Source organism: Echinops telfairi, unplaced genomic scaffold, assembly GCF_000313985.2.
Source record: "Echinops telfairi isolate 266 unplaced genomic scaffold, ASM31398v2 ScPeMD7_22;HRSCAF=79, whole genome shotgun sequence".
NCBI lineage: Eukaryota > Metazoa > Chordata > Mammalia > Afrosoricida > Tenrecidae > Echinops > Echinops telfairi.
Genome location: NW_022103919.1, coordinates 3,650,876 through 3,675,037, shown reverse-complemented (window position 1 = coordinate 3,675,037; position 24,162 = coordinate 3,650,876). Strand labels below are relative to the sequence as shown.

Below are 24,162 nucleotides of genomic sequence, written 5' to 3'. Positions count from 1 at the left end.
AGGATCTACAAGACGGCCCCAGCCTGTGTCCCGCCTGCTCCTGACCCATGGCCCCACTCTCACCCCCCAGACACCTGGACATCTCGAGAGACCGCCTCTCGAGCTACTACAAGTTCAAGCTGACTCGGAAGGTGCTGAGCCTCTTCGTGCAGAAGCTGGGAAACCTGATGTCGCTGGACATCTCTGGCCACATGATCCTGGAGAACTGCAGCATCTCCAAGATGGACGAAGAGGGGGGCCAGACCAGGTGGGGCTGGAGGCAGGGGCTGCTGGGACCCCCTCCTGCGTCCTGCAGCAGGCATTCGCCCTTTCTGCCAAGTGCCGGGCCTATGCTGGAGATAAAGAATGCATCGGGCCTTGTCAGAGTCCGTGGGAGCTAGTAGGGGACAGACACGTCCATGGGCCAGAGTGAGGGATGTGGTTGGAGGGGCAGGACGGAAGCCAGCAAAGAGAGAGGTCTTTCTGGGGTTGCCGGAGGAAGAGGGTGCTGTAGCCGAGGGGAGAGCATGGACAGAGGTGGCAAAACCGTTCATGAGTGAAGGGGAGATTAGCAAGTGCCCAGACCAACGGAGCACCCCCAGGGAGAGGCCCAGACCACTGACCTCGGCCCCTTCTCCCCGCAGCATTGAGCCCTCCAAGAGCAGCATCATGCCTTTCCGGGCCCTGAAGAGGCCGCTGCAGTTCCTCGGGCTCTTCGAGACCTCTCTGTGCCGCCTCACGCACATTCCGGCCCACAAAGTGAGAAGCAGGAGCAGGAGGGTATTGGGGGTGGGGTGGGGTGGGGAGGACTGAGTGGGCTCCAGGGAAGCCATCACCTGGCCTCCTGTGGTTGTTCTGAGCATGCCCGGTCCCCAGGTAAGCGGTGACAAGAATGAAGAGCAGGTGCTGAATGCCATAGAGGCCTACACGGACCATCGGCCTGAGATCACCTCTCGGGCCATCAATCTGCTGTTTGACATCGCACGCATTGAGCGCTGCAACCAGCTGCTGCGGGCCCTGAAGGTCAGCCCCAAGGCCGCTCCCACCCACATCCTGGACCCTCTGTACCCACCCCTGTTCCTCTTCCCCGGAGCTGGCAGTCCCTCCTCCAGCGTCCTCGGTGCCCGCCCCATCCTCTCACAGCACCTAACTTATTTGGGCTTTGGCCTCCCACATACCTTGCTCCCTGCAGGCCTTAGAGCACAGCCCGCCCAATTTCTGCTCCCCTCCGAGAGCAGGGTCAGCTAGGCCGTCTCCCAGACGGTCTGCCTGAGCCCAGCGCCCAAAGCCCTGCCCTGGGCCTGGCCCAGCTGCCACAGAGTGGCCAACAGGGGCCTCTGTCCTGTCTTCTGACAGCTGGTCATCACAGCCCTCAAGTGCCACAAGTATGACAAGAACATTCAAGTGACAGGCAGTGCCGCCCTCTTCTACCTGACCAATTCTGAGTACCGCTCGGAGCAGAGCGTCAAGCTGCGGCGGCAGGTCATCCAGGTGGTGCTGAACGGCATGGAGTCCTACCAGGAGGTGACGGTGAGCCCCCGACCCACCAAGGTCCTGCATGCTTTGGCCAGCTGCCCGTCCCTGCTCTCCAGTGCCCCAGCCCGCCCTTCAGAGTGCCCAGCTGACTCTCCTGTCTCTCACCTGCCTCTAGACCACTCCCTCCCCACCCCCTTCTCCACTGCCTCACTCCCAACCTCAGCTCCTGGTCCAGCTTCCCGCCCACTGCCCACTGCTCCTCCCCATGCGCACACTTGGCCACCTCAGCCCTGTCCGCCTCCCCAAGCCCCAGCTGGTGCCATCTCCCAGCCACACTCTGTGGAAGCTTATTTGCTTCCATAACTTTTTCTTATGAAAAGAATATACTTTTTTTTAACTTTGTCATTAAAGATGTGTAAATACTAATTGAGAAAAGGAGGGAAATTCATCCCAGCACCACCCAGAACCCAGAGATAGCTAGCACTAACACTACCTGCCACCCTTCCAACTTTGATCTGTGTCCATATTGTGTGTTTATGGTTAGTAAAAGGTCTCCTCCTTCATGTATTGTAGATGTAACATGGATTTTCAATTCAATAGTGGCTTATGAGTGTGAACATCCCCTATATCTTATTTTTGCACATAATCAAATAATGGTTTACTTTGGATTGCTAAGATACTTTATGCTTTGAGAAAAAACAAACAACTTCTCAAAAATTTTTCTTTTGTTTTAATGTGTTGAATAGAAAATGAAAGTCATTCCATCTCCTCCCCGAGAAGGCTGGTGCTGCCAGAGTGGTTTCCTAATTGCTCACCTCAGCCTAGTGTCCCGAGTCACTGGAATGGCCGCTCTGTTGGGGCTTGGGGTCCGGGGCCAAGCCCGGCCTGTCTGTTGGACTCCTGTGAGCACAACATGGGCCCGTAGCACAACATGGGCCCGTAGACGTGGTTGCGCGTCCGGGTGCTGTGTCTTGGGTGCTATTTCACACCATGCTCTGCTGGCCCTGTTTGATTACCTTGGCTATGTCTGGATACCACATTTCTGGAATTGCTGGGGCAGTTTGTCCTCGTCCTCCAGAAAGGTGCGTGCTCTCTTCCCTCTGCAGGAGTGAGAAGTACACACACACACACACACACACACACCCTCCCGGGCAGGGATTCTCTACAGCGAGCACAGTGACACTGGCTTTACAATCAGGTCAAGGGGGTGTCCTTTTTTTTTTTAATGAAAAGCTAATCAATACGTAAATGCGTGTTAGTTGAAGACACCAGAGAAACGGACAGTAAAGTGACGACTCACGTGTCAACTGGAGAAGCCGGCAGGTGCTGCCCCCTGCCGGCACGGCCCAGGGGAGCGCCCGCTGTGCTCCTTGTCCTGGTGAAGGGCAGACCAGTTTGGGAGAGCCAGGGGTAGAACTGAACCAGAGTGATAGGTGCATTTACCCCTGGTCAGAGTTATTTGAACATTGAACAATGAGTCCGTATTGCTTCTATCATTTAAGATTTGTTTTCCCCAAATTAATAAAAAAGTATATGTCTTCCGGCGGGGGGTGGGGGGTGGTGGGGGAGAGCAAAGGCAAAAGGTTGATAGCCCAAGTAGGATGTGATTAATGAACTAAGGTCCCTCACGCTCCCATAGCTAGTAATAAAGGCAGGAAGACGATTAAGCAAAGTGTAGAAAGATAAGCTCCTGGGGGATGGGCAACAGAGGGGTAGGTGAAGGGAGACGCCGGGCAGTGTAATATAAGATATAATAATAATTTATAAATTATCAAGGGTGCATGGGGGAAGGGGGCAGAGGAAGGGAGGGGGAGCGGGGGAGGAAAATGACCTGATTCCGGGAACCCAAGAGGCAAGTGAATTTTGGGAATGATGAGGACAACAAATGTATAGATGTGCTCTACACAATTGATCTATGTATTGTGATGAATTTTATGAGCCCCAATAAATTGATTAAAAACAAACAAACAAAAAAAGATAAGCTCCTAGACAGGTGAGCACAGGTAGCGCTTCCAGTGTGACGCTGCTCATGGTACATCCCGTTAGGAAACTGGTGTTGCCCAGTCAGGTGGGAGACGGGCAGAGCGTGGGAGCCAGCCGTTCTATTCCCCAGGTGTGTGACCTAGAGAAACAAATAGGGACGCACCAGGACACGTGTTGGCAGAAGCCGAAGACTGAAGCCAGCCCACCACCTGTCAGCAGAATAATGAATCGTAAATTGGAGTGTCTCGCAGTAGACTTACACTGCAATGAAAAGTGTGTGGCTTTCAGCCACATGCAGCGGCAGGCTTGATCTTACCGCTGACCGCACAGAACAGCGAGGATCACGGCCATCTCTAGTGGGGAGAAGGGCTCATGACCCGGAAGGGAACCAGCTGGGGACTTCTGACGCTGGAGGGCTTTTCCAGGTGGGGGTTACGCAGGCGTTCCCTTTATAATGTGTCCATTTCTGTTTCATGCATTCTTTCCTATGAATGTGCCATTTTACTTTAAACAAAAGTGAAAAAAGAAAAGCCTGGTGCTGTCCTTTCAAGAAGGCTTCCTGGATCACCACCGTGCTGTCGGTCACGGGTCTCTGGAACGTGCCCCGCTTGTCCCCTGTCCCGGCCCAGGTCCAGCGGAACTGCTGCCTGACCCTGTGCAACTTCAGCATCCCCGAGGAGCTGGAGTTCCAGTACCGCCGCGTCAACGAGCTGCTGCTCAGCATCCTCAACCCCACGCGGCAGGACGAGTCCATCCAGCGCATCGCCGTGCACCTGTGCAACGCCCTGGTCTGCCAGGTGGACAACGACCACAAGGAGGCCGTGGGCAAGATGGGCTTCGTGGTGGTACGTGCAGGGTGGGCGCCCCTCCTCGCCATCACCCCTCTGCCTGGATTCTCGCCCAGTAATTAAAGAGCACTCTGCTCACATACCCTGCCGCCCTCCCCATTGGAGGATAGTCTCAGAGGAGAGTCCAGGCTGAGGAGGCAGGGGCTTGTGCTGAAGCACGAGGACTTGGCCGACCAGAGGAAGAACTTCCTAGCAGTGCACGTTTCTGAGAACACCTGTAGACTCCCTAGAACACTCTCTCACCCTCTTTCATTAGGTCCCACTTTGCATACAGGCACTCCTGCCTCCTCTGATAGGTTGTGCACCCTTTACACCATCTCAATTGGGATTACAGAAGTATTTGAGGGACTGTGTGTGCTTACTGTCAGCCCCCACTCCCCATGAGCGTCTCAGGAAAAAGACCCCAGGCTGTCTTCTCATCAGCACGTCCCCTGCTTCCTAGCGTGGGCCTGTGCCCAGCGGGGAGAGGATAAGCATTTCCAGAAGGAAGGGAAGGAAGGAAGGATGGATCTCCAGAGCATCCCATCTCCTCTCCTGGATTGCTGGGAGGCTGCAGGGCAGACAGGAGGGGCCGTGCCCCGGTCTGATGGGCAAGCATGTCTCCTGCTGCCCAACGTGAAGGGTGTGTGGTGTGCGGCCTCACTGTCCTCACGCAGCCTCCCCGGAGCTCTGTGGACTTGGTCTCGTCAGGACGTCTCACCAGAAATGGGATCACCAGCTCTCCAGATCCTCTTTCGGTCTCGGGTTCTCGGGGAGACGTGGTGGTTCTGGGCGCTAGCCCCTCAGCAAGCCCTCTTCTCCCCCTCAGACCATGCTAAAGCTGATTCAGAAGAAGCTGCTGGACAAGATTGTAAGTCACCTCTTCCGGAAGCCCCTGTGCCAGCCGCCCCCCCCCAAAGGGTGATGGTCTGTCCCTGGGGGGGTCCCAGCTTTGTCAGGGGAGCCTGCTGAGTCCCCCCCACCCTGCAGTGTGACCAGGTGATGGAGTTCTCCTGGAGCGCCCTGTGGAACATCACAGACGAGACGCCTGACAACTGCGAGATGTTCCTCAACTTCAACGGCATGAAGCTCTTCCTGGACTGCCTGAAGGTAGCCCCCCGAGCAGCCCGTGCCATCCAGCCTTCTGCCCCTGGGTTCTCTTACCAACCAAATCTACCACCACTCCCTCCCCCCCTGGTCCCACTAAAAGGCAAGCGGGGACAGGCTCAGGGTCCACCGGCCCAGGAGGTGTTTCAAACAGAAACTCCACCCAGAGCTCCCCTGAGCCAGACAATCTGGACGCCTCTCCCTGGGGGCCCTCTCTCTGAGGGAAAGCACACCCCCACTTCTCAGCAGTGAGTTCTCAGACTTCCCAGAGACGACGGTCTGGACTCTGCCAGGGCGTCAGCTGGACAGAAAGACAGAATTCTGCCCAGCAGAGTCTGTTCCTCTCCAAACTCATCCTCTCTCCGCGGCTCCAGCTGCAGCTGCAGGGATCCCCATAAAGGAGCCACCACCATTCTCCTGGGTGCCCTGGAACGGCCCCGCAGGCCCTAGGAGTAATGAGGCGCTCACAATGGCCCTTGTTTGCAGGAGTTCCCGGAGAAGCAGGAATTGCATCGGAATATGCTGGGACTCTTGGGAAACGTGGCCGAGGTGCAGGAGCTGCGACCCCAGCTGATGACGTCCCAGTTCATCCGCGTCTTCAGGTCGGTGTCCCCTCCTTCCCCGCTGCACTGGCTGCCAGGGTGGGCAGAGCTCTGCCTGGGTCCAGTTGCAGCAGCAACGGCAGACCTCACTTTCTGTCCTCAATGTGACGCCCCTCCCTAAGGTGTCCTGTCCCTGCCCCTTCAACCCTCGGCCCCCCGTGAAATGGTCTCCTTGTGGCCGGTACCGCTGTGAAGAATGAGCTATAAGTAGAGAGCACCTCCGGCGTCTGGCGTCTGGTCCCTGAAGCGGGCCTGGGGGAGGGAGACTCCCATGTTTCCCCCTTCCTCCGGGCAGCAACCTGCTGGAGAGCAAGGCAGACGGGATCGAGGTGTCGTACAACGCCTGCGGAGTCCTCTCCCACATCATGTTTGACGGGCCCGAGGCCTGGGGCATCTGCGACCCCCAGCGGGAGGAGGTGGAGGAGCGCATGTGGGCAGCCATCCAGAGCTGGGATACCAACTCGCGCAGAAACATCAACTACAGGTGGGTGCAGGGAGGGCCTGGGCCAGGGAACGGGAGCAGAGTCTAGTCAGCTGATGGCCTGCCTTCTCTCCCTCGCCGACTCAAAGCCCACACTCGGGCAAGAGCAGAAGGTGCCGCACGCACGTGTGCCCAGTCGGGGGCTCTGCTCGGGCACCTCAACACCTGCACAGCATCCAGAGCCTGCTCCTGGCAAGTAATGTTTTGAGTAGGGCCTACGCAGCTGATCCCTGAGAACAGGAGAAAAGGCAGACCTAGGAAACACTTCACCCTTGAAAGTCAGCCCCAGTTAAGATCTTACTGTTTCTCCAAAGACGCCATGGGCCTCTCCCTCCTTCTGGCCAGCGGTTTTACCAGGCACCATGTTAATTACTTGGTAGCAAGCTGGCCTCAGTCCCTCCTAGACGGTGGATGGCCTCCTCGCCCAGGTTAGGGTCTCCCAGGCCAACTTGTGCCAGCCGGGCCCTTACTCCATGGGAGCGGGCCACCCTGCACCGGTTACATTGCAGCCGAAAACCCCCGTCGGGAAGAGGAGCTGCTGCCTGTAACTTTGCCCTCGTTCCAGGCACCTTAGTCCCTGGGGTGCCAGGAAGTGGACCCACCAGCGGGTTTGTGTGTATCTGCCTCCAGGTGACTCCCAGAAGACTGGTCAAAAGAGCAGGCACTTTTTCTTCTGCCTCCCAGCCACCCCTCCCCCCCATCATGGCTGGGTCTGCCCTCAGCAGAGGGCGCCAGCTTTTTGCACCACCCAGTCTGCATCCAGGGAGCACTGGTGGCATCGTGGCTGCTAATCGCAAGGTCAGCAGTTCAAAGCCACCAGCTACTCTGTGGGAGAACAACTAGGCTTTCTATTTCCATAAAGAGTTAGCAGTCCTCCAAACTTCACCGGGGCAGTTCTATCCTGCCCTGTTGGGCTGCTAGGTCAGCATTGACTCAGTGATGGAGGTTTGGGGAATCTGTGACCCGCCCTCTTCCCTTCTGTGCTCATTCTGTGACCTCTAGCCAGGGAGTCCCCTCCATGGAGTCTGACTCCAAGGGTGAGGGCGTGCCCTTCGCCAGTGCGTCCTGCTCCTGGTTTCCCGGCAGACCTTTCAGGCAAGAGACACTCTGGACAAGAGACTCCTCGGGCCTCCACCAAGCACCACAAGTGACCTTCATTCCTCTCCTCACAGGTCCTTTGAGCCAATCCTTCGCCTCCTCCCCCAGGGCATCTCCCCCGTCAGCCAGCACTGGGCAACCTGGGCCCTGTACAACCTTGTGTCTGTCTACCGTGAGTACCCATTGGCCCTGCGCCCAGGCACCGGGGAGCTCACCAGCTGAAAGCAGGCTCGGCCTCAGGGAGCTTCTAGTACTGGAGGGGGTTACTAAGAGAACTGGTCTGAGCACCTCCCCTTTCCAGAATCTGTGGGGTTCCCCAAACCAGGCCCACCCAGAGTTCCCAGACAGGCTTCCTAATGTCCCTGCTTCAGTGTCAGGGAATGGAGGGACGCAGGCTAAGACCCACCCAAATGGGAAAACAAAGCCCTGAGGAGGCAGCGTCAGAGAGAACATTGAAGTAGCTCCAATCTGCATGCTCCGAGTCTCATCCTCACCAAGAAGAGCCTGAGCCATCCTCTGCTGGTGCAGAGACAGCTGCGGGGGAGAGGAAATAACAGGGACCGTGCAAAGAGAGATTTTGGTCAAGCCAGGTCTGACCTCTAGCAGTTCTTTCTCTTACTAGTTCTGTGACCTCACGCGGAGTTTCTCGCCTTTATCATGGGCACGGCCCTAACACCTAGCTCCTTGGGCCTCTGTTTCCTCATCTTTAAAACGGGGATAACCTAACACTTACCTTATAAGCGTCGCATGAAAGGAGGGCCAGCGCACGTGAAGCGTCTCGCCTCTGCCTGCGCTGTGCAGCCTGCCCGTCCTGCTAACTGGCAGAGTGGAGGAAGAGCGCAGGTGCTGCAAGCTGCCTGCCGAGTGAGGTGACGCACGATGGGTTTCCCAACCCCTCTGCTTCATTTCCTCATCTTTAAAGTGGGATCATAATGGCTCGGGCATGTATAGTGCACAGGATCATGCTTGGCACATACCGACTGCTCAATAAGCAGCTAGCCCTAGTATAATATAGGTTCATATACCTGTGTAATATAAGCTTACCACAAAGAAGCCATGTAGCAGGGAGCAAACAGCCCTGGGTTGGGACTCCCCCAGACGGCCCTCTGGAGTGACTTTATTTCACCCTTTTGAACCTCAAAGAATTGAAAAATGACCATGGTAACAAACAGCTCCCTACAGATGCACGAGAAAATGTCCTCGTGCTTTCTGTCTGCCGGCTTGTGGCAGCTGTGACTGAATAGGGGGACGGTGATGACTGTCAGAGAAGGTTCCATGAAAGGGCTCCTTGTGATGTCACTCAAGTGTTGGCTAATTTGTCCTACACCTGTTAATTTGAAAGCAGAAACGTTAAAATATGCAGGTGAGAGGCAGGCTAGGGGGTCTTTCCAGGTCTGGCATCGTGTGAACAGGGTGAACTAAGTTGGCATTCTAGAATTTGCCCTTGGGGCTCCAAAATTCATGCACCACCAGAAGCTAAGTCGAACCGATCAAGAGGACCCGGTGACAGTTTTTCATAAAATTATCCTCGAGGTGCCCAGTAGCCACTAGGTTCTTAACTCTGTTTACTGTAAGTGCCGGTAACAGGGAAGTTGAAGTCCCAGGTTGCTGTCGGGTCAGCCATTATTGAACTTTTGCTGTGAGATGGTTAAACCTTAAAACGAATGTAGAAAATTTTGGAGAGAAAACAGAAGCAGCTCCGTTTTGCCTAACGCTGCTGGAGGTACAAACAAGGTGACCACGTTCTCTGTGGAGTCCAGAGCCCTGGATGGTGAACAAATAGAATGTTCTTTCCTGGATACAAATGGGAAAACCCTCCAGTAGGAAGGTTTGGCAGTCCCATTTGGTTGACCTCTCGTGGTCTTTGGTCTCCAACCTGGCTGGTCACCAGACTCACCCGGTTGAAAATATAAATAAGCGTCCATCCCTGGAGCTGTGCAGCCACTTCTGTGAGAAACCTCCTGTCTGTTGGGGGAACCCTCGTTTCTGTGATACATCCTCTACAGGGAGATTTAGAGATCTGCCTGCGGGAGCAGAGGAGAGCTGGCCTCTCCCCTGCCCGTTACAGAGCGGCTCTTTGCCCAGGCCTGCGTCTTTGTCCTTCCTCTTTGGAAAGGTGGGCCTCTAGGCCCCAGGCTGCTTGAAGGGGCTCCCTGCTAGCTAACGTGCCTGTCTACCCCAACCCCACAGCGGACAAATACTGCCCTCTGCTGATCAAAGAAGGCGGGATGCCCCTTCTGAGGGACCTGATCAAGATGGTGACCGCACGGCAGGAGACCAAGGAAATGGCCCGGTAAGGCACCGGGTTTCTACCTGGCACCTTGATTTGGGGGATGCGAGGGGCACAGCAGGGAACAGCCGCAGGCCGCCTCCACTGGTTGGGAATGGCTGCTGTTGGGCCTATTGTTGTCCTGACGGGGGCCTCCCTTAGTGCCATCGAGATCATCACTCTCAGAATAGAGTAGACTTGCCCTAGTTTGTAAGCGTAGGTTTCCTCTCTGCCCCCAAATTCCCGCCTCTTGGCACTCGGCATTAGCATGCACGATCAGAGTTTTTCCTGCCAACTCAAGAGTGGACCCGGCACAGTCAAATCCACCCAAGAGATGGAAACAGGGCAGACTGCAAGTCAGTGTCCGAACGTGACAGTTGCTGGCACAGCGGGCAGGGCCTTCAGGCTGTGGGTTGCTGGGTGGTTTTAGACAAAATCACTGTGGCCCCGCGTCTCACACACAAAAGGGACTCAGAGACACACACGGCATGGCAGAATCGGTAGTGGCTGACTCGCTTTGTTTGGGATGGAGAAGAGGTCACAGTCATGCTCACCCCAGTAAACGTTTGTCATTCTAACTGGAGGGCAGAACAAAAGGCCATGTGGAGGAGGGTCTGGAGCTCTGGGGTTTCCCAGACAGCAGCTCCGAGTGCTGGGGGCAGGGAGGACGAGCCTAGGGCACTGAGTAGAAGCGGAGAGGTGGTTCTGTACCATCCTTTCTCTGAAGGACCACCCAGAAAGAGTGTTCAAAGTGCACACTCCCTGGAGTGCCTTTTCCAGTGGGCCCAGGAATAGTCCTTTAACATGTGTCCCAAGAAACTAGAGACGCTCTCAGTCCGACTGACCAATCCCCAGTCCCCGGCCCTGAAAACCGGCCACGTGTGCCTGAGCGGATTGCCCGGTGCGACAGCAGACGGCAGGACAGTGCAGTCAGGTGGCTGGAGAGGACACTGGGGAAAGAAAGAGGTGTCCGTGTCTGTGACTCCTGGTCTCCCTTACTTCCTGGAAGGCATTGGGACCTCTGTGGTGCCTTGCGGCCACACGGTGACTCTCCCCCGCCTCACCTCCCTCGACCCAGAGGCTTAGTGCTAAACGGGGAGGCCGGGCCACCGAAGGTGACCCCTGACAGTAATGGGGCAGTGGTTCTTGGAGTCAGTCTGGAGTGAGCAAGAGACTCACTCTGAGCCTGAGGGGTGGTTCTCAGCCCAAAGCCGTGTTGGGCACGGCTGCGGAAAGGCACCTGGGCTCTGTGAAGACGCAGCTTCCCCAGCCCCACCCCAGACTTGCTGCTGAACCGAGACCTCTGGGTCTATCTGTGGGACCTAGACTTCCTGGGTCACTCAGAGGACCCGCAGTGAACTTGAAGAAGCCCGGGTGGCACTCAGATTAAGTCCTGAGCTTTTAACCACAGGGTCAGCAATTCAAACCTACCAGCCACTCTGGGAGAAAGATGAAGCGATTTGCCCCATAAAGATATATAGCCTTGAAAAACAATATCTAGATGGATGGATGTGTGTGTGTGTGTGTGTGTGTGTGTGTGTGTGTGTGTGGTCCCAACGAGTCCGAATCACCTCCATGGCAGTGGAGTGGACTTGCAGGGCCGGTGGGGGGCAGGGGGAGGATAGTGCAAGGAAAAGTTTGGGGGGACATGAAGAAGGGAGGTCTTGGTGAATAAAGGACCAAAGGGATTTGGAGGTGCTGGCTAGGGGCCCCCCTTACTGTGCACAGGTGCCCTGAGCCTGAGGGCTGGAAGGTGCAAGGTGTGGGGTCCGGGAAAGACAAAGGAGACAGGAAAGTGATGGCATTTGTGGCCACGGGACTGTTCCTGGTGCTTTGTGTGGGCTGGCTACCCGGTCAGCCACTCCCACACATTTTCTCAGCCAACATCATGTGAACTTCTGTTCCCCCGGGCGCCCGCCCACTGTCCCACCTTCTCTCCCCCATTGTCTCCAGCAAGGTGATCGAGCACTGCAGTAACTTTAAAGAGGAGAACATGGACACATCCAGATAGAGGTCTCGGCCCCCACAGCCCCAGCGCTCTGGACCGCAAACCAGGAGGAAGCACTCTCGAGCCACCCGGCTGGCCGAGCCCTTCCAGGGAGCCTCCCACGAGATGGAGTGGCTCGGGGAGACGTTTGCACAACCGACGCTTTTCCTTAACATTAGTGAGATATATATATTATATATATAATAATTATTATTATTATTATTTTTGGTTAGGAAGTGTGAAGTTTTGTGTGTTTGATTTCTGTACAAAAACAAAAGAAACTCTCCAAGTCTCTGCAGCTTCCTTGGCCACGCTCAAGGCCCTGTTCCAAGCCTCCATCGCTGCCACACTCATGCCCTCCCCAGCCAGGCTGAGCGCCTCTAACCTCCAGCGTGCCCTCCTCTCCCGTAGAACCAGCCCTTGCCCTCGCTTCCTGTTGGGAGAGGCAGCGGGCCTTACTGTGTGCCCCACCCCTCGAGGCCTGAGGAAACCCCTCCTGGGCTCCTGAGCCCAGCTGGTGAGGTCCGGGAGTACACTGAGCCCCTTGATCTCCCAAACGCCTTGGTGCTCCCAGCTGTGAGCCATCTGGGGCAAGACATTGAGCCGTTCCCAGGCCTCGTGCTGGGCAACCCCAGCCAGAGGACCCACAAGGTGCGGGCGCCGGGGCCTGCCTGAGGCCGTGCTGCTATGGAGGCCGACTCTGAGCCTCCCACCAGGTCCCAGGCTGTTGAAGGCCCCGCCCCAGGGATAGTTAGAACTCAGGGGCAGACTCCACTGCCCCTTCTGCCAAACATAGCCAGAACCAGCCCCCAGCTCCGGAAGTCAGCACCTTCTAGGGCCAGGAGCTAAGTCCCTCTCTCCATGGCCCCTCATCTGCCTGTAACTCCCGAGGTGCCCAGGCCCTCCCACCAGCAGCACTGAGCCTGCCACTCGCCCTCTGCCTGCCCCTTTGCAGGAAGGACCCCCACCTCGCCCAGCAGTAGGTGGTCCCACTCCTATGCCAGCCTTTCACTGTGGCAGCAGGCAGTCTGACCTCTGGACCTGCCCCTGGACCCCCTGCCCGCCCCACTCTGCCCCTCCTTCCGCCCCACCCTGCTGTGTTCCAGAGACGCCTGAAAGGCAGGGGTCTTTCTAGCAGTCTGTAACTTGGAACCACTTCTTGTCTGGGACGGGGATGGTGCAGCGTCCACCCTGAGGGTGGACCTGAGGCACAGACAGAGCTGGCTCTGGAGGCAGCCCTCGGAGACCATCTTTCCCTGGGCCTGGTTTGGGACCGTCCCATCTGGGACAGCTTCAGGGGAGAGGCCACGAGCATTTTCTCCTGGAGTCTTTCCCTCGCAGCCCAGGAAGGGGCAGCTGCCCTGTCCTGTCCCCGGTGGCAGGTGGGCCACATCTGCCTCCTTCCCATGCTCATCCGGCTGAAGCCGGACCCCGGCGCTCCTCCCACACGGCTTCACCGCCTGGGCCTGGTCAATGTCTGTAATGTGGGATGTCACGGAAATACATTTTTGTGCAAAGTGCAGAGGAGACGGCGTCTTTTTTACGGAAGGGTCGGGGGTTGCTAGCATGGCTTCCAGTGTCCGGGCCTCAGGCTCCAAGTGTGGTAGCCAGCGCTGTGGTGAGGAGGGATGTGTCAGTCATTCTGGGTGCTCAACCAGAGGGTCAAGCCATGGCAGCCTGCCGTCAGGTGGCAGAGCTGAAGTCCCTGTTCCCCTGTTCCCTTGGATACAGCTGGCATCTAGACCAGCATGCCCTGCCCAGGATGACTCAGTCTGGTGGTGGAGGAGGATGTGTGTGTTGGGGGCGGGGAGTATGGCCCAGCCTGCACGATGCCCCCATGTGGCAGCAGTCAAACCAGGTGAGGTGACGAGACAGACTCTGGCCGGGCCGAGCACTGTCCCGGGCTATCCCTGTCAGCCCAGAGTCACACGACAGTGCCCTTTCACTCTCAAGGTGAAGTCCTACGTTGTGTGGTTCCACTCCTCACAGGCGACATGAGCATGTGTCTTATCGCACAGGACGGTAAGCTATTATTGGCCCTGCTCCTGGGAGCAACAGCACCTGATTAAGCCTATCCGTCTCCACCCTCCTCTTGGGACTGGACTCTCCTCTCCCCTGGGCCAGGCCTCTCTCTCCCCTTCTGTGACCTATAGTCCACTGGACAGACAGGGCGCTGGGGATTGGGGGGGAGAGGTGGTCCTGGGGTTATGGTGAGTGGTCAGTGGCTGGGAGGCAACCAGAGCCTTGCCAACACCCTTCACTTACGTGCCAGGCCTCGTGCTAAGTGCTCTACGTATATACAGCCTGCTCCTCATTATATTCTTTATAATAGCCCATTTTACAGATGAGGGCACTGGGCTCAGAACTGAAGTGACTTGCTTCAAGGCCATCACAGTGAAAGAAGGAAAGATAATAGTTCCCCACATGCACTGAGCTTTCTAGCTCCCCAGCCCTGTATGCGCCGCTTCCTGTGTCCTGAACACTTTTCCCTCTCTGCTTTGCCTGGCTCACCTGCTCACGCCATCGCAGCATGGCTTTCCCCATGTCACTCAACTCAAGGGGCCAACGCTGCCGTGGCTGCGCCTCCCATTAGACTGGGTGCTAGGTCCAGGTTCCGCTGTGTCCAGGCACCCAGCACAGGACCAGAAGCACTAACTTGTCAGATGGCTGGAAGGGGGAGGGTGGCTATGCAGGACTTTGGAACATTCTACAGCCCAGGGTGCACGCAATCCTCTGGTTCCCAGGTGGTGAGTGCCCTAAGGTGGGCTAGTGTCTTAACCAGAGAGCCCTTTGGCTGATTGTGCAGAGTGTGACCTCTAATAGGAACCGCAGTGCCAGGTGGAGGGTGCCCAGGGAGCACATCTTTGGGTAAGATGGTTGTGGGTGATCCCTGCCACCCATCAATTCGACTCACAGTGAACCCAGCTGTCTCATGGCCACCCCAGCAAGATGGGAGCTCACGAAGGCAGGGATCCGTCTGGACCAGTTAGGATGCCTTAGATGACCTCAGGCAGCGGTGACTGGACTCCCAGAACCAGACAAACTGGCCTATCAGACCTCAGGATAGGTGCACACCAGAGCAGCTCTGGTCCCTGGGGACCAGGAGCCAACGGCTGGCCTCCCCAGGGCACTGCCACCAATGGGATTAATCCATCCCAGCTGACCCCCTTCCCTCTATCTCTAGACGCCAGATCCCAAGACAGAGTGATTGGACCACTTGGATCCTGTGTCCCACCATCGTGGGGGCAGAGCAGTCTAACTGGCAGGACTGCGAAGGCCACAGTCAGTGAGAAAGCAGCTTTTCAAACATCGTATGGGTGCTGGTACCAGATCCGGGGGAATGGGTGCCGGGCAGTGTACATACCACCCCCCGGGACACTTGCGGAGTCCCAGCCTCAGAATCATTGTTAGGTGGGATTATGTGCTGGAGGTCCCAGTAGGCTCAGTCATGCATCCACCACAATCGTCAACGCTGAGTTACAAATACAGGACAGTCGACTCAAAACCCTGCCTGGGTTGATTCGATAGGAATTGGCTAAAGCCACTAGGAAAGCCCGGGGTAGAAATTGACATTAAGACTTTCTTTCCGGGACACTCTACACTCTTATCTCCACATCGTTTGTTTTTTTTTTCTCCACATCGTTTTATAAGCTCTCATTCTCTAGCCAAAAACACACGGTTTCCCTTCTACCCTTTATGCTTCAGACCAAAAGAATGCCCCTTTCTCAGCAACAGAGAGTAAATCTCATGGAATAATTCTGCTTGTCCCTCTGGATCACATGCCCACCATCGAAGGCCAATCACTGGAGACAATAAGATGGAGACCCATGACTGGACTTGCTGCATCACGTGATCAGCCCTACTTCCCTTTTCCTATTGGAAAGCAGTTTGGTTTTTTTGGGCGGGGGTGGGGGGGGAGCAGTCCCAGCAACACAGTGTGGAATGGGGAAGAGGCAGTTCCCCAAACAAAGAGACCTTGAGTGGACCAAAATGCCAGGAGGTTATGCTGCAGGGCTAGATGGGGAGGAGGCAGTGCTGGTACCTCTGAGTCAGCCAAGTTGAACCCCCACAGGCAGAATCAATGCACCCTGGACCTCCACCTCAATAGGATTCCGCTTGCAATAATAGGTGAGCCTGCAGAGCAAGGAAGTCACGGTGGCAAAATCAGCTGTTGTGGTACATTTCAGGAAACTGCCAGAAATCCAAGCCAATTTAGGACAACAGGGCATACATATCATTGCTAACATCAAATGGATGTTGGTGGGAAGTACAGAATATACCTGGGAAAACGTGTGCACTGACTGTGCAGAGGCATTCAGCTGTGCCGGCTGCAACAAACAATAACACTGAGAGGAATGGGGACCACAGTTACACTGTTGATTCAGTGTATATGAGGAGCACGCAGTCAGGTTACATGAAGAATGGCATCAGGAATGAAGGCAGGCTTATTCATCTGAAATACGCAAATGACACAAACGTGCTTGCTGGAAGTGAAGAGACGACATGCTTCGATGTGAATTGCACCTCAACTTGTTTTTAATCTTCAAAGCTGGACCTATAGAAGACAACGTGATAATTCGAGAAGTGCTTGAAGTTGCCAATGCTCATGGAAACAACAGTCAAGAAATCAAACATTGGGCAAATTTGCTGCACCATCTTTTAAAAATGCTGGAGGGGGTTGGGGGGTGGGTTAGGTATCACTTTAAACACTAGGGTACACCTGACTCAAGGCGAGTCAAAGGTTAGACAGTAACAAGGAAAACGGACGCATTAATGCCTGGGCTACGGTGCTGTCAAAGAATACGGAATATGTCATGGGCTACCAGAAGAATGAACAAAGTTGTCTTAGAAGAAGCAGAGCCAGGATGCTCTTTAGAATGGCGTCTTCCTTCCACTTTAGATATGTCATCAGGACGGGCTAATCCCAGGAGAGGTACAACATGCTTGGTAACGTAGGGCGGGGGGTGGCCGGAAGGGGGTAGACCCTCAACACGTGGCTGTGACAGTGGGCTTAAACGGCACCGTCCGAGAAGATGGCACAGAACTGGGCAGCGTTTCGTTCTAAGGTACACAGGGTGGCCACGAGTCTGAATCAACTTCACAGCACCTGAAGTCCCGAGCAGCTCAGGCCTCAAGAACCACTCCTTAGAAATGGACACAATTCTGCACCCAGGACGCGCCGAGAGGTGCACGCATGCGTGGGGCTGGAGGACACGGGCGGGAGCGAACCACGCGCTTGCTCTTGATTCTCGAAAGTTACCTGGCTGGTGGGGGCTCGGCTTGGTGGTTACCGGCTGCGCGCGCGCCGACCCCGCCCTCAGCATCTTCAGGCACCTGTTGGCTCGAGGGCTCACCCGGCGGCCAATTCCACCCAATAAGCAGCCTCCAAAACCCAACGAGGCCCCGCCCACCTCCGGGCTCCTCCAACCCCTAAGCGGCCACAGCCCCTCTCCCGCCCAGGCTCCACCCCCCAGGGCGCGTCTTCCGGGTGGGGCCCCGGGCGGAGGCGATGGCGCCTTGGGCGCTGCTCAGCCCTGGGGTCCTGGTGCGGACCGGGCACACTGTGCTGACCTGGGGGATCACGCTGGTGCTTTTCCTGCACGACACTGGTGAGCGCGACCCCTAACCCGCCTGATCCCGCGTGCTTCCCCACACGTTTGGGACTCTCTCCCCACTTCTCATCCGAGAGCCACCTGCTCTCCACCGGATACCCAGTTGAACTCTAATTAATCCCAGCATTTTCCTAACCCCTGCCCGATGCCCCGTGCATCGCAGGGCTCACCAGTGTGTCTACCAGATTGACTCGGTCTCCCCCTGATCTCAGGAAACCCCCAGTCCTTCCCAGGAATTGACTCCCAGCCTTGCCCGACTGTAAAATTCCCAAGATCAACTAAATTCAAGGACCTGCGGGTGGCATCCCACCCACCCTGGTGGCCACTAGCTTCCCAAGTCTAGGCTCCCGTCCTCAGAAGATCCCGATTGGGGCAGGGTCAGTACCCCACCTTCCCATCCTCGCGGGTTGTCCTAGAACACCCACTTATCTCCCACCCCGTCGGTAGCCGCCCCTCCCCGCACCGTGCTCTCACCTCCAGCGCAATGTCCTACCCTCACACCTCCTAGCTGCTGCCCTGCTGTAGCCTCTCAATCCCCGAATGGTCCGTGCTTCTGATCCAACTCCCCAAGCCCCTCAAGTCTCCACCACCTCTCCCTTCAGACTAAAATCCTGCTCAGGTCCGCACCTCGGAATAAGATCCCCCCAACCTCCTATCCTCTGCTTCCCTTTACAACCAGGGGCCACTAGTTGCCCACTCAGCTGCCTCCTTGAGCCCCTTCCCCCTAAACAGCAACAAAAACAATGGTCAGTTACCTCCCTGGACCCAAGAACTAGCCTGGGCCCCGCCTCCTCCGCTGGCCTGGGCCTCGACCTGCTTGCACTGGCCATTCCGCCTCCAGGCTCCCCTCTCACCCTCCATCCGGCCGCAGAAACAAGTCTGACCCGGCCAGCTTCCACTGGCCCCTGTCCCTTCTTCCTTTTTCCTGCTGGGGCCACACCTGCAAACCCTAGCTCCAGGCCTTTGCTCAGCTAAGCGCCTTTCCCTGCCCGGCCTCACCTCCCCCTCTGCCCCCCCAGAGCTGCGCCGGTGGGAAGAGCAAGGGGAGCCGCTCCTGCCCCTCACCTTCCTCCTCCTCGTGCTGGGCTCCCTCCTGCTCTACCTGGCGGTGTCCCTCATGGACCCTGGCTACGTGGACATGCAGCCCCAGCCCCAGGTAACACTCCCTGCGAGCCCAGATCCCTCGTCCCAAGAAGAGGGGCCCAAGACCCCCAGCACCGCTGGCAGCCAGGCTCTGTGCTGAGGCCTTGGGCAGGCATGCGGGGAATCTTCCCTGACAGTGAGGAAGGCCCAGAGGGCAGAGGCAGCTCAGGAAAGGTCACACAGCCTCTCATAGCCCAGGCTGCTGGGCCCCAGCTCACCACCTGCGTTCCCCAGGGGACAAGCTAACCTGGCCCGTAAGGGAGGCACCCGTGGGTGCCATCTGCCTCCCAAGGGGACCTTGTCTAATGCTTTGCCCGCCCCCCCCCCACCTCCACCCCCACTTTCAGGAGGAGCTCAAGGAGGAACACATGGCCATGGTCCCCCAGGTGGCTGTTCTTCGGCGCTGCAGATACTGCCTGGTGCTGGTGGGTCCACTGCCCAATCCTCCTGGGCGGGTTAAGTTTTTTTTAAACATTTTATTAGGGGCTCATACAACTGTTATCGCAATCCATACACACATCAATTGTGTAAAGCGCATTTGCACATCATTCTCAAAACATTTTCTCTCCACTTAACCCCCCCCTCCCTCCGACATTAGGTCCTCATTTTTCCCCTCCCTCCCCGCTCCCCCCTCCCTCATGAGCCCTTGATAGTTTATAAATTGGTATTTTGTCATATCTTGCCCTGTCTGACGTCTCCCTTCACCCACTTTTCGGTTGTCTGTCCCCCAGGGAGTAGGTCACATATAGTTCCTTGTAATCGGTTCCCTCTTTCCTACCCACTCTCCCTTTACCCTCCCTGTTTCACCACTCACACCACTGGTCCTGTAGGGCTCATCCAAGTTTAAGACTCCTTCTCTTGCCCCAGGGCCCTGGTTCTCCAGGGCCACGGCCTGGCCTGACTCCGACTCCTCCAGGAAGGTCTCCCAGATTCAGACCTGGGGCCCCTGGGCCGCGCCCGCCCCTCCCCTCCTGCTCGCCCCCCCCCCCCCCCCCCCCCCCCCCCCCCCCCCCCCCCCCCAGGGCACTGTGTTGAGCCAGGCTCCCCTCGGTGCCCACAGCAGCCCCTGAGGACGCGGCACTGCCAAGAGTGCCGCCGCTGCGTCCGGCGGTACGACCACCACTGCCCCTGGATGGAGAACTGTGTGGGGGAGCGCAACCACCCGCTCTTCGTGGCCTACCTGGCTCTGCAGCTGGTCGTGCTCCTGTGGGCCCTGAACCTGGCCTGGTAGGCCCTGTGGCGCAGGGGGGCAGGTGGTAGGGGCGGGCTGGCAGGGCCCCTTAGCTAAGGGGCTCAGGTCCTCACCCCGAACAAAGCCTGCCCACCCAGCCGCCCCAGACTCAACAGAGAGGTGTCCCCCCTGTCCTGCAGGTCCGGCCTCCGGTTCTTCCAGCCCTGGGGGCAGTGGCTGCGGTCCAGCGGGCTCCTGTGTGCCACCTTCCTGCTGCTGTGTCTCTTCGCCATGGTGGCCGGCCTGCTCCTGGCCTCGCACCTCTACCTGGTGGCCAGCAACACCACTACCTGGGAGTTCATGGCCTCACACCGCATCGCCTACCTCCGCCAGCGCGCCAGCAACCCCTTTGACCGCGGACTGATTCGAAATCTGGCCCGCTTCTTCTGCGGATGGCCGTCGGGCTCCTGGGAGACCCTCTGGGCTGAGGAGGAGGAGCAGGAGGAGGGCAGCTGCCAGGCAGTTTAGGGTCACTGGAGGCAGCCACCAAAGCCCGAAGGGCTGCACGCACCCAGCAGGTCTGCCCCCAGAGGGCATGGCCCTCACACCTGCCCACTTCCTCTCAGGCCTCACTCAGCCAGCGAAGGGGCAGGCTCCCTGCGCCAGCGGCAGCGTGGCCCTCCCTCCAGAGGAAGGAGAGGGAGAAGACCTGTAAGGTGAAGGTGCTGGAGCCCAAATGGACTCTGGGCTTCTATCTCCACCTCCCTGCCCCCCAAGCAGTTTTTCAAGTTTAATAATGTGTAAAGTAAGTATTGAGAAAATAAACCAAGCCACTCCTTTGGCACTGCTTTTCTGATCCATCATGTTGGGAGGCAGAGGAGGGAGCAGGGAACAAAAGTGACCCACTGACCCTAACTGAACACGCCCACTAGGGGCCGGCAGGGCTCACAGGCAGGGAACCCTTAGGGTTCCAGGAACTGCTCTGATACAAAGTCAAAGTCCCGGAAGGCAGCCTGTTGACGGGCGGTGAGTGGGCTCCGAGGGTCAGGAGGCGTCAGGGTGGGCGGCAGCCCTGTGAACTCTCCCTCAAAGTAGCGCAGGTCTGCAGGGCCACAGAGGGCAGGCACAAAGGGGGGCTGGACGGTGCGGGCGAGCAGGGCCTGCCAGTGGATGGCCTGTGGGCAAGGGGCGAGGGTCCTGAGATGGGTGCACAGCCTCGGAGTTCACCCCACGCCTCCCACACTGGCCCCCCTGGCCACTCACCCTGAAGAAAGGCTGTGTCTGGATCTCCGCCGCGTCCTGCTGGCCTGCCCCCAGGCGCCTCTCCGGGCACTTCTGGAGGAGCTGGAGGAGAGGACAGTGCTGGCTGAGGGCATTCTGCTCCAGGGGTTGCCTGCCTCGCAGGCGAGCGGGGGCTGGGTGTGGACTCAGAGCCGCCTCTCCCTGGCCCCTGCCAGGCTCACCTTCTGAATGAGCTCAAGCGCTTGCACGGACAGAAAGCGGGGGTAAGGGGCATCCTTGTTGACGATGCAGTCAAACACCTCCTCTTCAGTGTCCCCTGGGAATGGGCACTGAGGAGATGGGGGCTCAGCAAGGGGCACCCCACCACCCCTCCGGCTTGCACACCCCAGCAACGCCAGGCCCACCCATACTCACCTCGCCCACCAGCATCTCATAGAGCAGGACTCCCAGGCCCCACCAGTCCACCGCCCGTGTGTAGGCCTCCTGGGTCAGCACCTCGGGGGCCAGGAACTCCGGGGTGCCACAGAAGGTACTTGTCCGATCCCCAAAGCCGATCCCTGCAAAACCACCATCCACACCGATACCTGTGTCACATCCTGGTCAGTGGCCTCTGGTTGTATGAACCACCAGCCGAGCCTTCAGGTGCCACCGCCTCCGAGGCCACAGTCACACAGCTAATAGCCCAGTGCCTCTCCCTGGCCTGACCACAGGCTGTTCCTCTGTCCAAGCGCAAGGCAAGTCGGGTTGGGGTTTTAAGAGCTTTGGGCTGGGAAGGATCTGCCAACATGCCAACTATTAGAATGGTGACCCGGGTGACCAAGACATCAGTGGCCAGGACAATGCCACTTTCCCACTGCCCACCCACTCACGCTGGGGGGTGATGAGGCTGGACATGGGTACCCACCTTCCTTGCAAAGCCCAAAGTCTGCAATCTTCAGGAAACCCTGGGCATCCAACAAAAGGTTGTCCAACTTCAGATCCCTGAGGTCAAGGGAACAGATCACAGGGCAGCCGGGGTGGAGGTGGGGGGGCGGGGTCAGCAATCACCCCCAAGCTCACTCCAAACTCAAACCCATACTGTCACGGAGTCGATGCTACTATAGGTCTTAGAGCTACTATATGGAGTCTCAGAGCTACTACAGGTCAGGGTGAAACTGCCCTTGTGAGCTTGAGACAGTAACTCTATGGAAGCAGAAAGCCTCGTCTTTCTTCCTCAGAGCTGCCAGTGGTTTCGAACTGCTGATCTCATGGTCAGCAGCCCAATGCAAAACCACGAGGCCACCAGGGTCCCTGCACTCACTCCAAAAGTTACCTGTAAATGATCTTCTTTTCATGGAGGAACTGTAGTCCCAGGACCACACAGGCCAGGTAGAACCTTGGGGAGAAGGGGTGGGGGGTGGGGGCACGTGAGGGAGCATTCAGGATGAGGAGGGGGCAGGGCAGGAAGGCACTTTTCAATGGCATGGCCTGTGGACCCCTTTGATGCCCTGGCAGAGTCAGGGGTGGGTCACTGAGACTGAGACAAACCTCATGCCCCGTCTGGGAGACGCATCCAGACAACTCCCCCCAGGGTGTCCCAAGGCCACTGTGCACCAAGAGCATGTCTACCTGGGCTGTTAGGCTGTGCGGGGGGCCATGCCAAGAGTCGCTGCAGTCAATACACTCACCATGCCTGTTTCTCAGGTGAGCATCTGCGAGTCCAGAGGAGTGACCTACCCCACGTCACACAGTAGGGGCAGCCCCAGAGCCTGCACCCTGGCCGGGGAAGAACCCAGCCCCAGGTCCCCACGGCTGTGCACGCCCTGCGCCCGTCCCTGTGCCGGGCACCTGACAGACACTACTTTCACCTATATAATAAGTGTGTGCAATAGATATTATGGATCGAACGCACAGCCAGAAGCCACAAAAAATAAACTGAGGCCGGGTCAGAAATGCTGTGAGGGCTGGAGTCAGGGTCAGAACCCAGGCCTATTGTACTTTGGGCTCCTGGAGGAGGCGGCACGCAGGGAGCTGGTAGAGGGCAGAGGCAGGCCAGAGCGGGGGGAACGCACCGGGCGTGGGGCTCCGGGAAGACATCCTCGTGGATCTGCACCATGAGGTCTCCTCCAGGTGCAAACTCCGTCACAAAGCAGGTGTGGCCGGCCGTCTGGAAGCAGGCCAGGAGGGAGAGCAGGAAAGGGTGCCCGCTGCGGCCCACGGCCTCCAGGATCCGCTTCTCACAGTACAGGCTGCGGGGCAAGTTCATGGGGCTCAGAGGAAAGGACCCACTTCTTGGACCACGCTGCCACCCACACGACACCCCTGACTCGCTGGGACCTCAGGCAAAGGGCCAGGTAGGGAGAGAGATGCTGCTGCTCTATTGGGCTCACACAACCCCCAATGAACCCATTGGAAACAGGTTAGGAGAAAAGAGGGCACACAGTTAACAACAGGGTCACCTCTCCAAAGCCTGCACCCTCGGGTGCCCACGGCCCTGGCCCTGGCCTTCAGAGGTGCTCTCTGAGCCCAGGTGGCTGGGAAGGCACCTCCTGCTACATACCTCTCTATCTCATCCCGACTCAGCACCTCCTGCTTCTTCAGCGCTTTGATGGCATAGTATTTCCCTGTCGCCCTGAACTGGACCAAGAGGACCTGAGGGCAGAGAGGTGGGCTCAGATGGACCCTGCTGCGGAGCTCCACTGAGCCACCCCCTCCCACACCACACTGCCCCCTCCTTAGCCCTCTACCTTCCCAAAGTGCCCTCGGCCCAGTACAGCTAGGCAGCGGAAGTCCTGAAGCCGGGGGGGTTTCCTATAAGACAGAGAGGGCACAGGACACCCCTAAGACAATGGCTGGGCCCCTACTGGATCCTCTCTGAAACCTCCATGCCTTGCCCCAGGGGTGGCCCGCAGGAAAGGGGCTGGCGCCAGGACAGCACTACCCTGGCGCCTGGCATCATAGTGCGAGCTCCAGGATGGCTCAGTGGGGAAGCCCGGACCCCAAGCCAGTGACCTGTCAGGTGCCAACCGAGAGATGAATGAAAGGCTACACAAACGTTCAAGCAAGGGGGTGAATGTCTCCACTGGGGGTACCTGGCGGTTGAGGCTGGCAGAGACGACCCCAGTCCTGTCCTGGACTCCATGTGCGGCCGCTTGGTGCACTGTGAGAGCAGAGGGCTAAGTACCCAGCTGGGGTTACACGCCCCA

General features: G+C 57.6%; 3 protein-coding genes across 6 annotated transcripts in view; 2 read left to right on the top strand and 1 right to left on the bottom strand.

The window, feature by feature from the left end:
* Positions 1-13,329, top strand: part of ZER1 (zyg-11 related cell cycle regulator) — a 28,119-nt gene extending 14,790 nt beyond the window's left edge. The window contains exons 5-16 of one of the 2 annotated variants that reach the window (XM_045288560.1): positions 71-247; positions 624-738; positions 856-1,002; positions 1,336-1,503; positions 4,068-4,283; positions 5,095-5,136; positions 5,256-5,375; positions 5,859-5,974; positions 6,270-6,458; positions 7,628-7,725; positions 9,744-9,846; positions 11,776-13,329. In XM_045288560.1, the coding sequence (XP_045144495.1) occupies positions 71-247; positions 624-738; positions 856-1,002; positions 1,336-1,503; positions 4,068-4,283; positions 5,095-5,136; positions 5,256-5,375; positions 5,859-5,974; positions 6,270-6,458; positions 7,628-7,725; positions 9,744-9,846; positions 11,776-11,833 (1,549 nt within the window). In that variant the 3' untranslated portion in view covers positions 11,834-13,329. Of the gene's footprint in view, positions 1-70; positions 248-623; positions 739-855; positions 1,003-1,335; positions 1,510-4,067; positions 4,284-5,094; positions 5,137-5,255; positions 5,376-5,858; positions 5,975-6,269; positions 6,459-7,627; positions 7,726-9,743; positions 9,847-11,775 lie in introns of both variants that reach the window. The other variant, XM_004713269.2, reaches the window with a different exon arrangement.
* Positions 13,330-17,318: 3,989 nt separating this feature from the next.
* ZDHHC12 (zinc finger DHHC-type palmitoyltransferase 12) lies at positions 17,319-20,579 on the top strand. Of its 3 annotated transcripts, none has more exons than XM_004713270.4 (5): positions 17,319-17,418; positions 18,441-18,577; positions 18,912-18,989; positions 19,625-19,791; positions 19,936-20,579. In XM_004713270.4, the coding sequence occupies exons 1-5, from the start codon at positions 17,319-17,321 to the stop codon at positions 20,261-20,263; spliced, it is 810 nt and encodes a 269-aa protein (XP_004713327.1). In that variant the 3' UTR covers positions 20,264-20,579. The 3 variants fall into 3 exon arrangements, with proteins under 3 accessions (XP_004713327.1, XP_045144492.1, XP_045144491.1); XM_045288557.1 differs by having other exon boundaries at positions 19,958-20,244; XM_045288556.1 differs by lacking the exon at positions 18,912-18,989.
* The window catches only part of PKN3 (protein kinase N3), a 9,981-nt gene continuing 6,185 nt past the window's right edge, over positions 20,367-24,162 (bottom strand). Inside the window, exons 13-22 of the mRNA XM_045288558.1 lie at positions 24,049-24,116; positions 23,704-23,767; positions 23,517-23,608; positions 23,029-23,205; positions 22,290-22,352; positions 21,882-21,958; positions 21,392-21,534; positions 21,199-21,306; positions 20,999-21,079; positions 20,367-20,910 (exon numbers count right to left, since the gene is read on the bottom strand). Of these exons, the coding sequence (XP_045144493.1) occupies positions 20,698-20,910; positions 20,999-21,079; positions 21,199-21,306; positions 21,392-21,534; positions 21,882-21,958; positions 22,290-22,352; positions 23,029-23,205; positions 23,517-23,608; positions 23,704-23,767; positions 24,049-24,116 (1,086 nt within the window). The 3' untranslated portion in view covers positions 20,367-20,697. The remainder of the gene's footprint in view (positions 20,911-20,998; positions 21,080-21,198; positions 21,307-21,391; positions 21,535-21,881; positions 21,959-22,289; positions 22,353-23,028; positions 23,206-23,516; positions 23,609-23,703; positions 23,768-24,048; positions 24,117-24,162) is intronic.

Excerpts from the sequence above, each read along its gene's own strand:
- ZDHHC12 (XM_004713270.4), top strand. The coding sequence starts at position 17,319 with ATGGCGCCTTGGGCGCTGCTCAGCCCTGGGGTCCTGGTGCGGACCGGG. Across the intron at positions 17,419-18,440 it reads GCTTTTCCTGCACGACACTG|AGCTGCGCCGGTGGGAAGAG; the intron begins GTGAGCGCGACC and ends CTGCCCCCCCAG. Across the intron at positions 18,990-19,624 it reads GCAGATACTGCCTGGTGCTG|CAGCCCCTGAGGACGCGGCA; the intron begins GTGGGTCCACTG and ends CGGTGCCCACAG.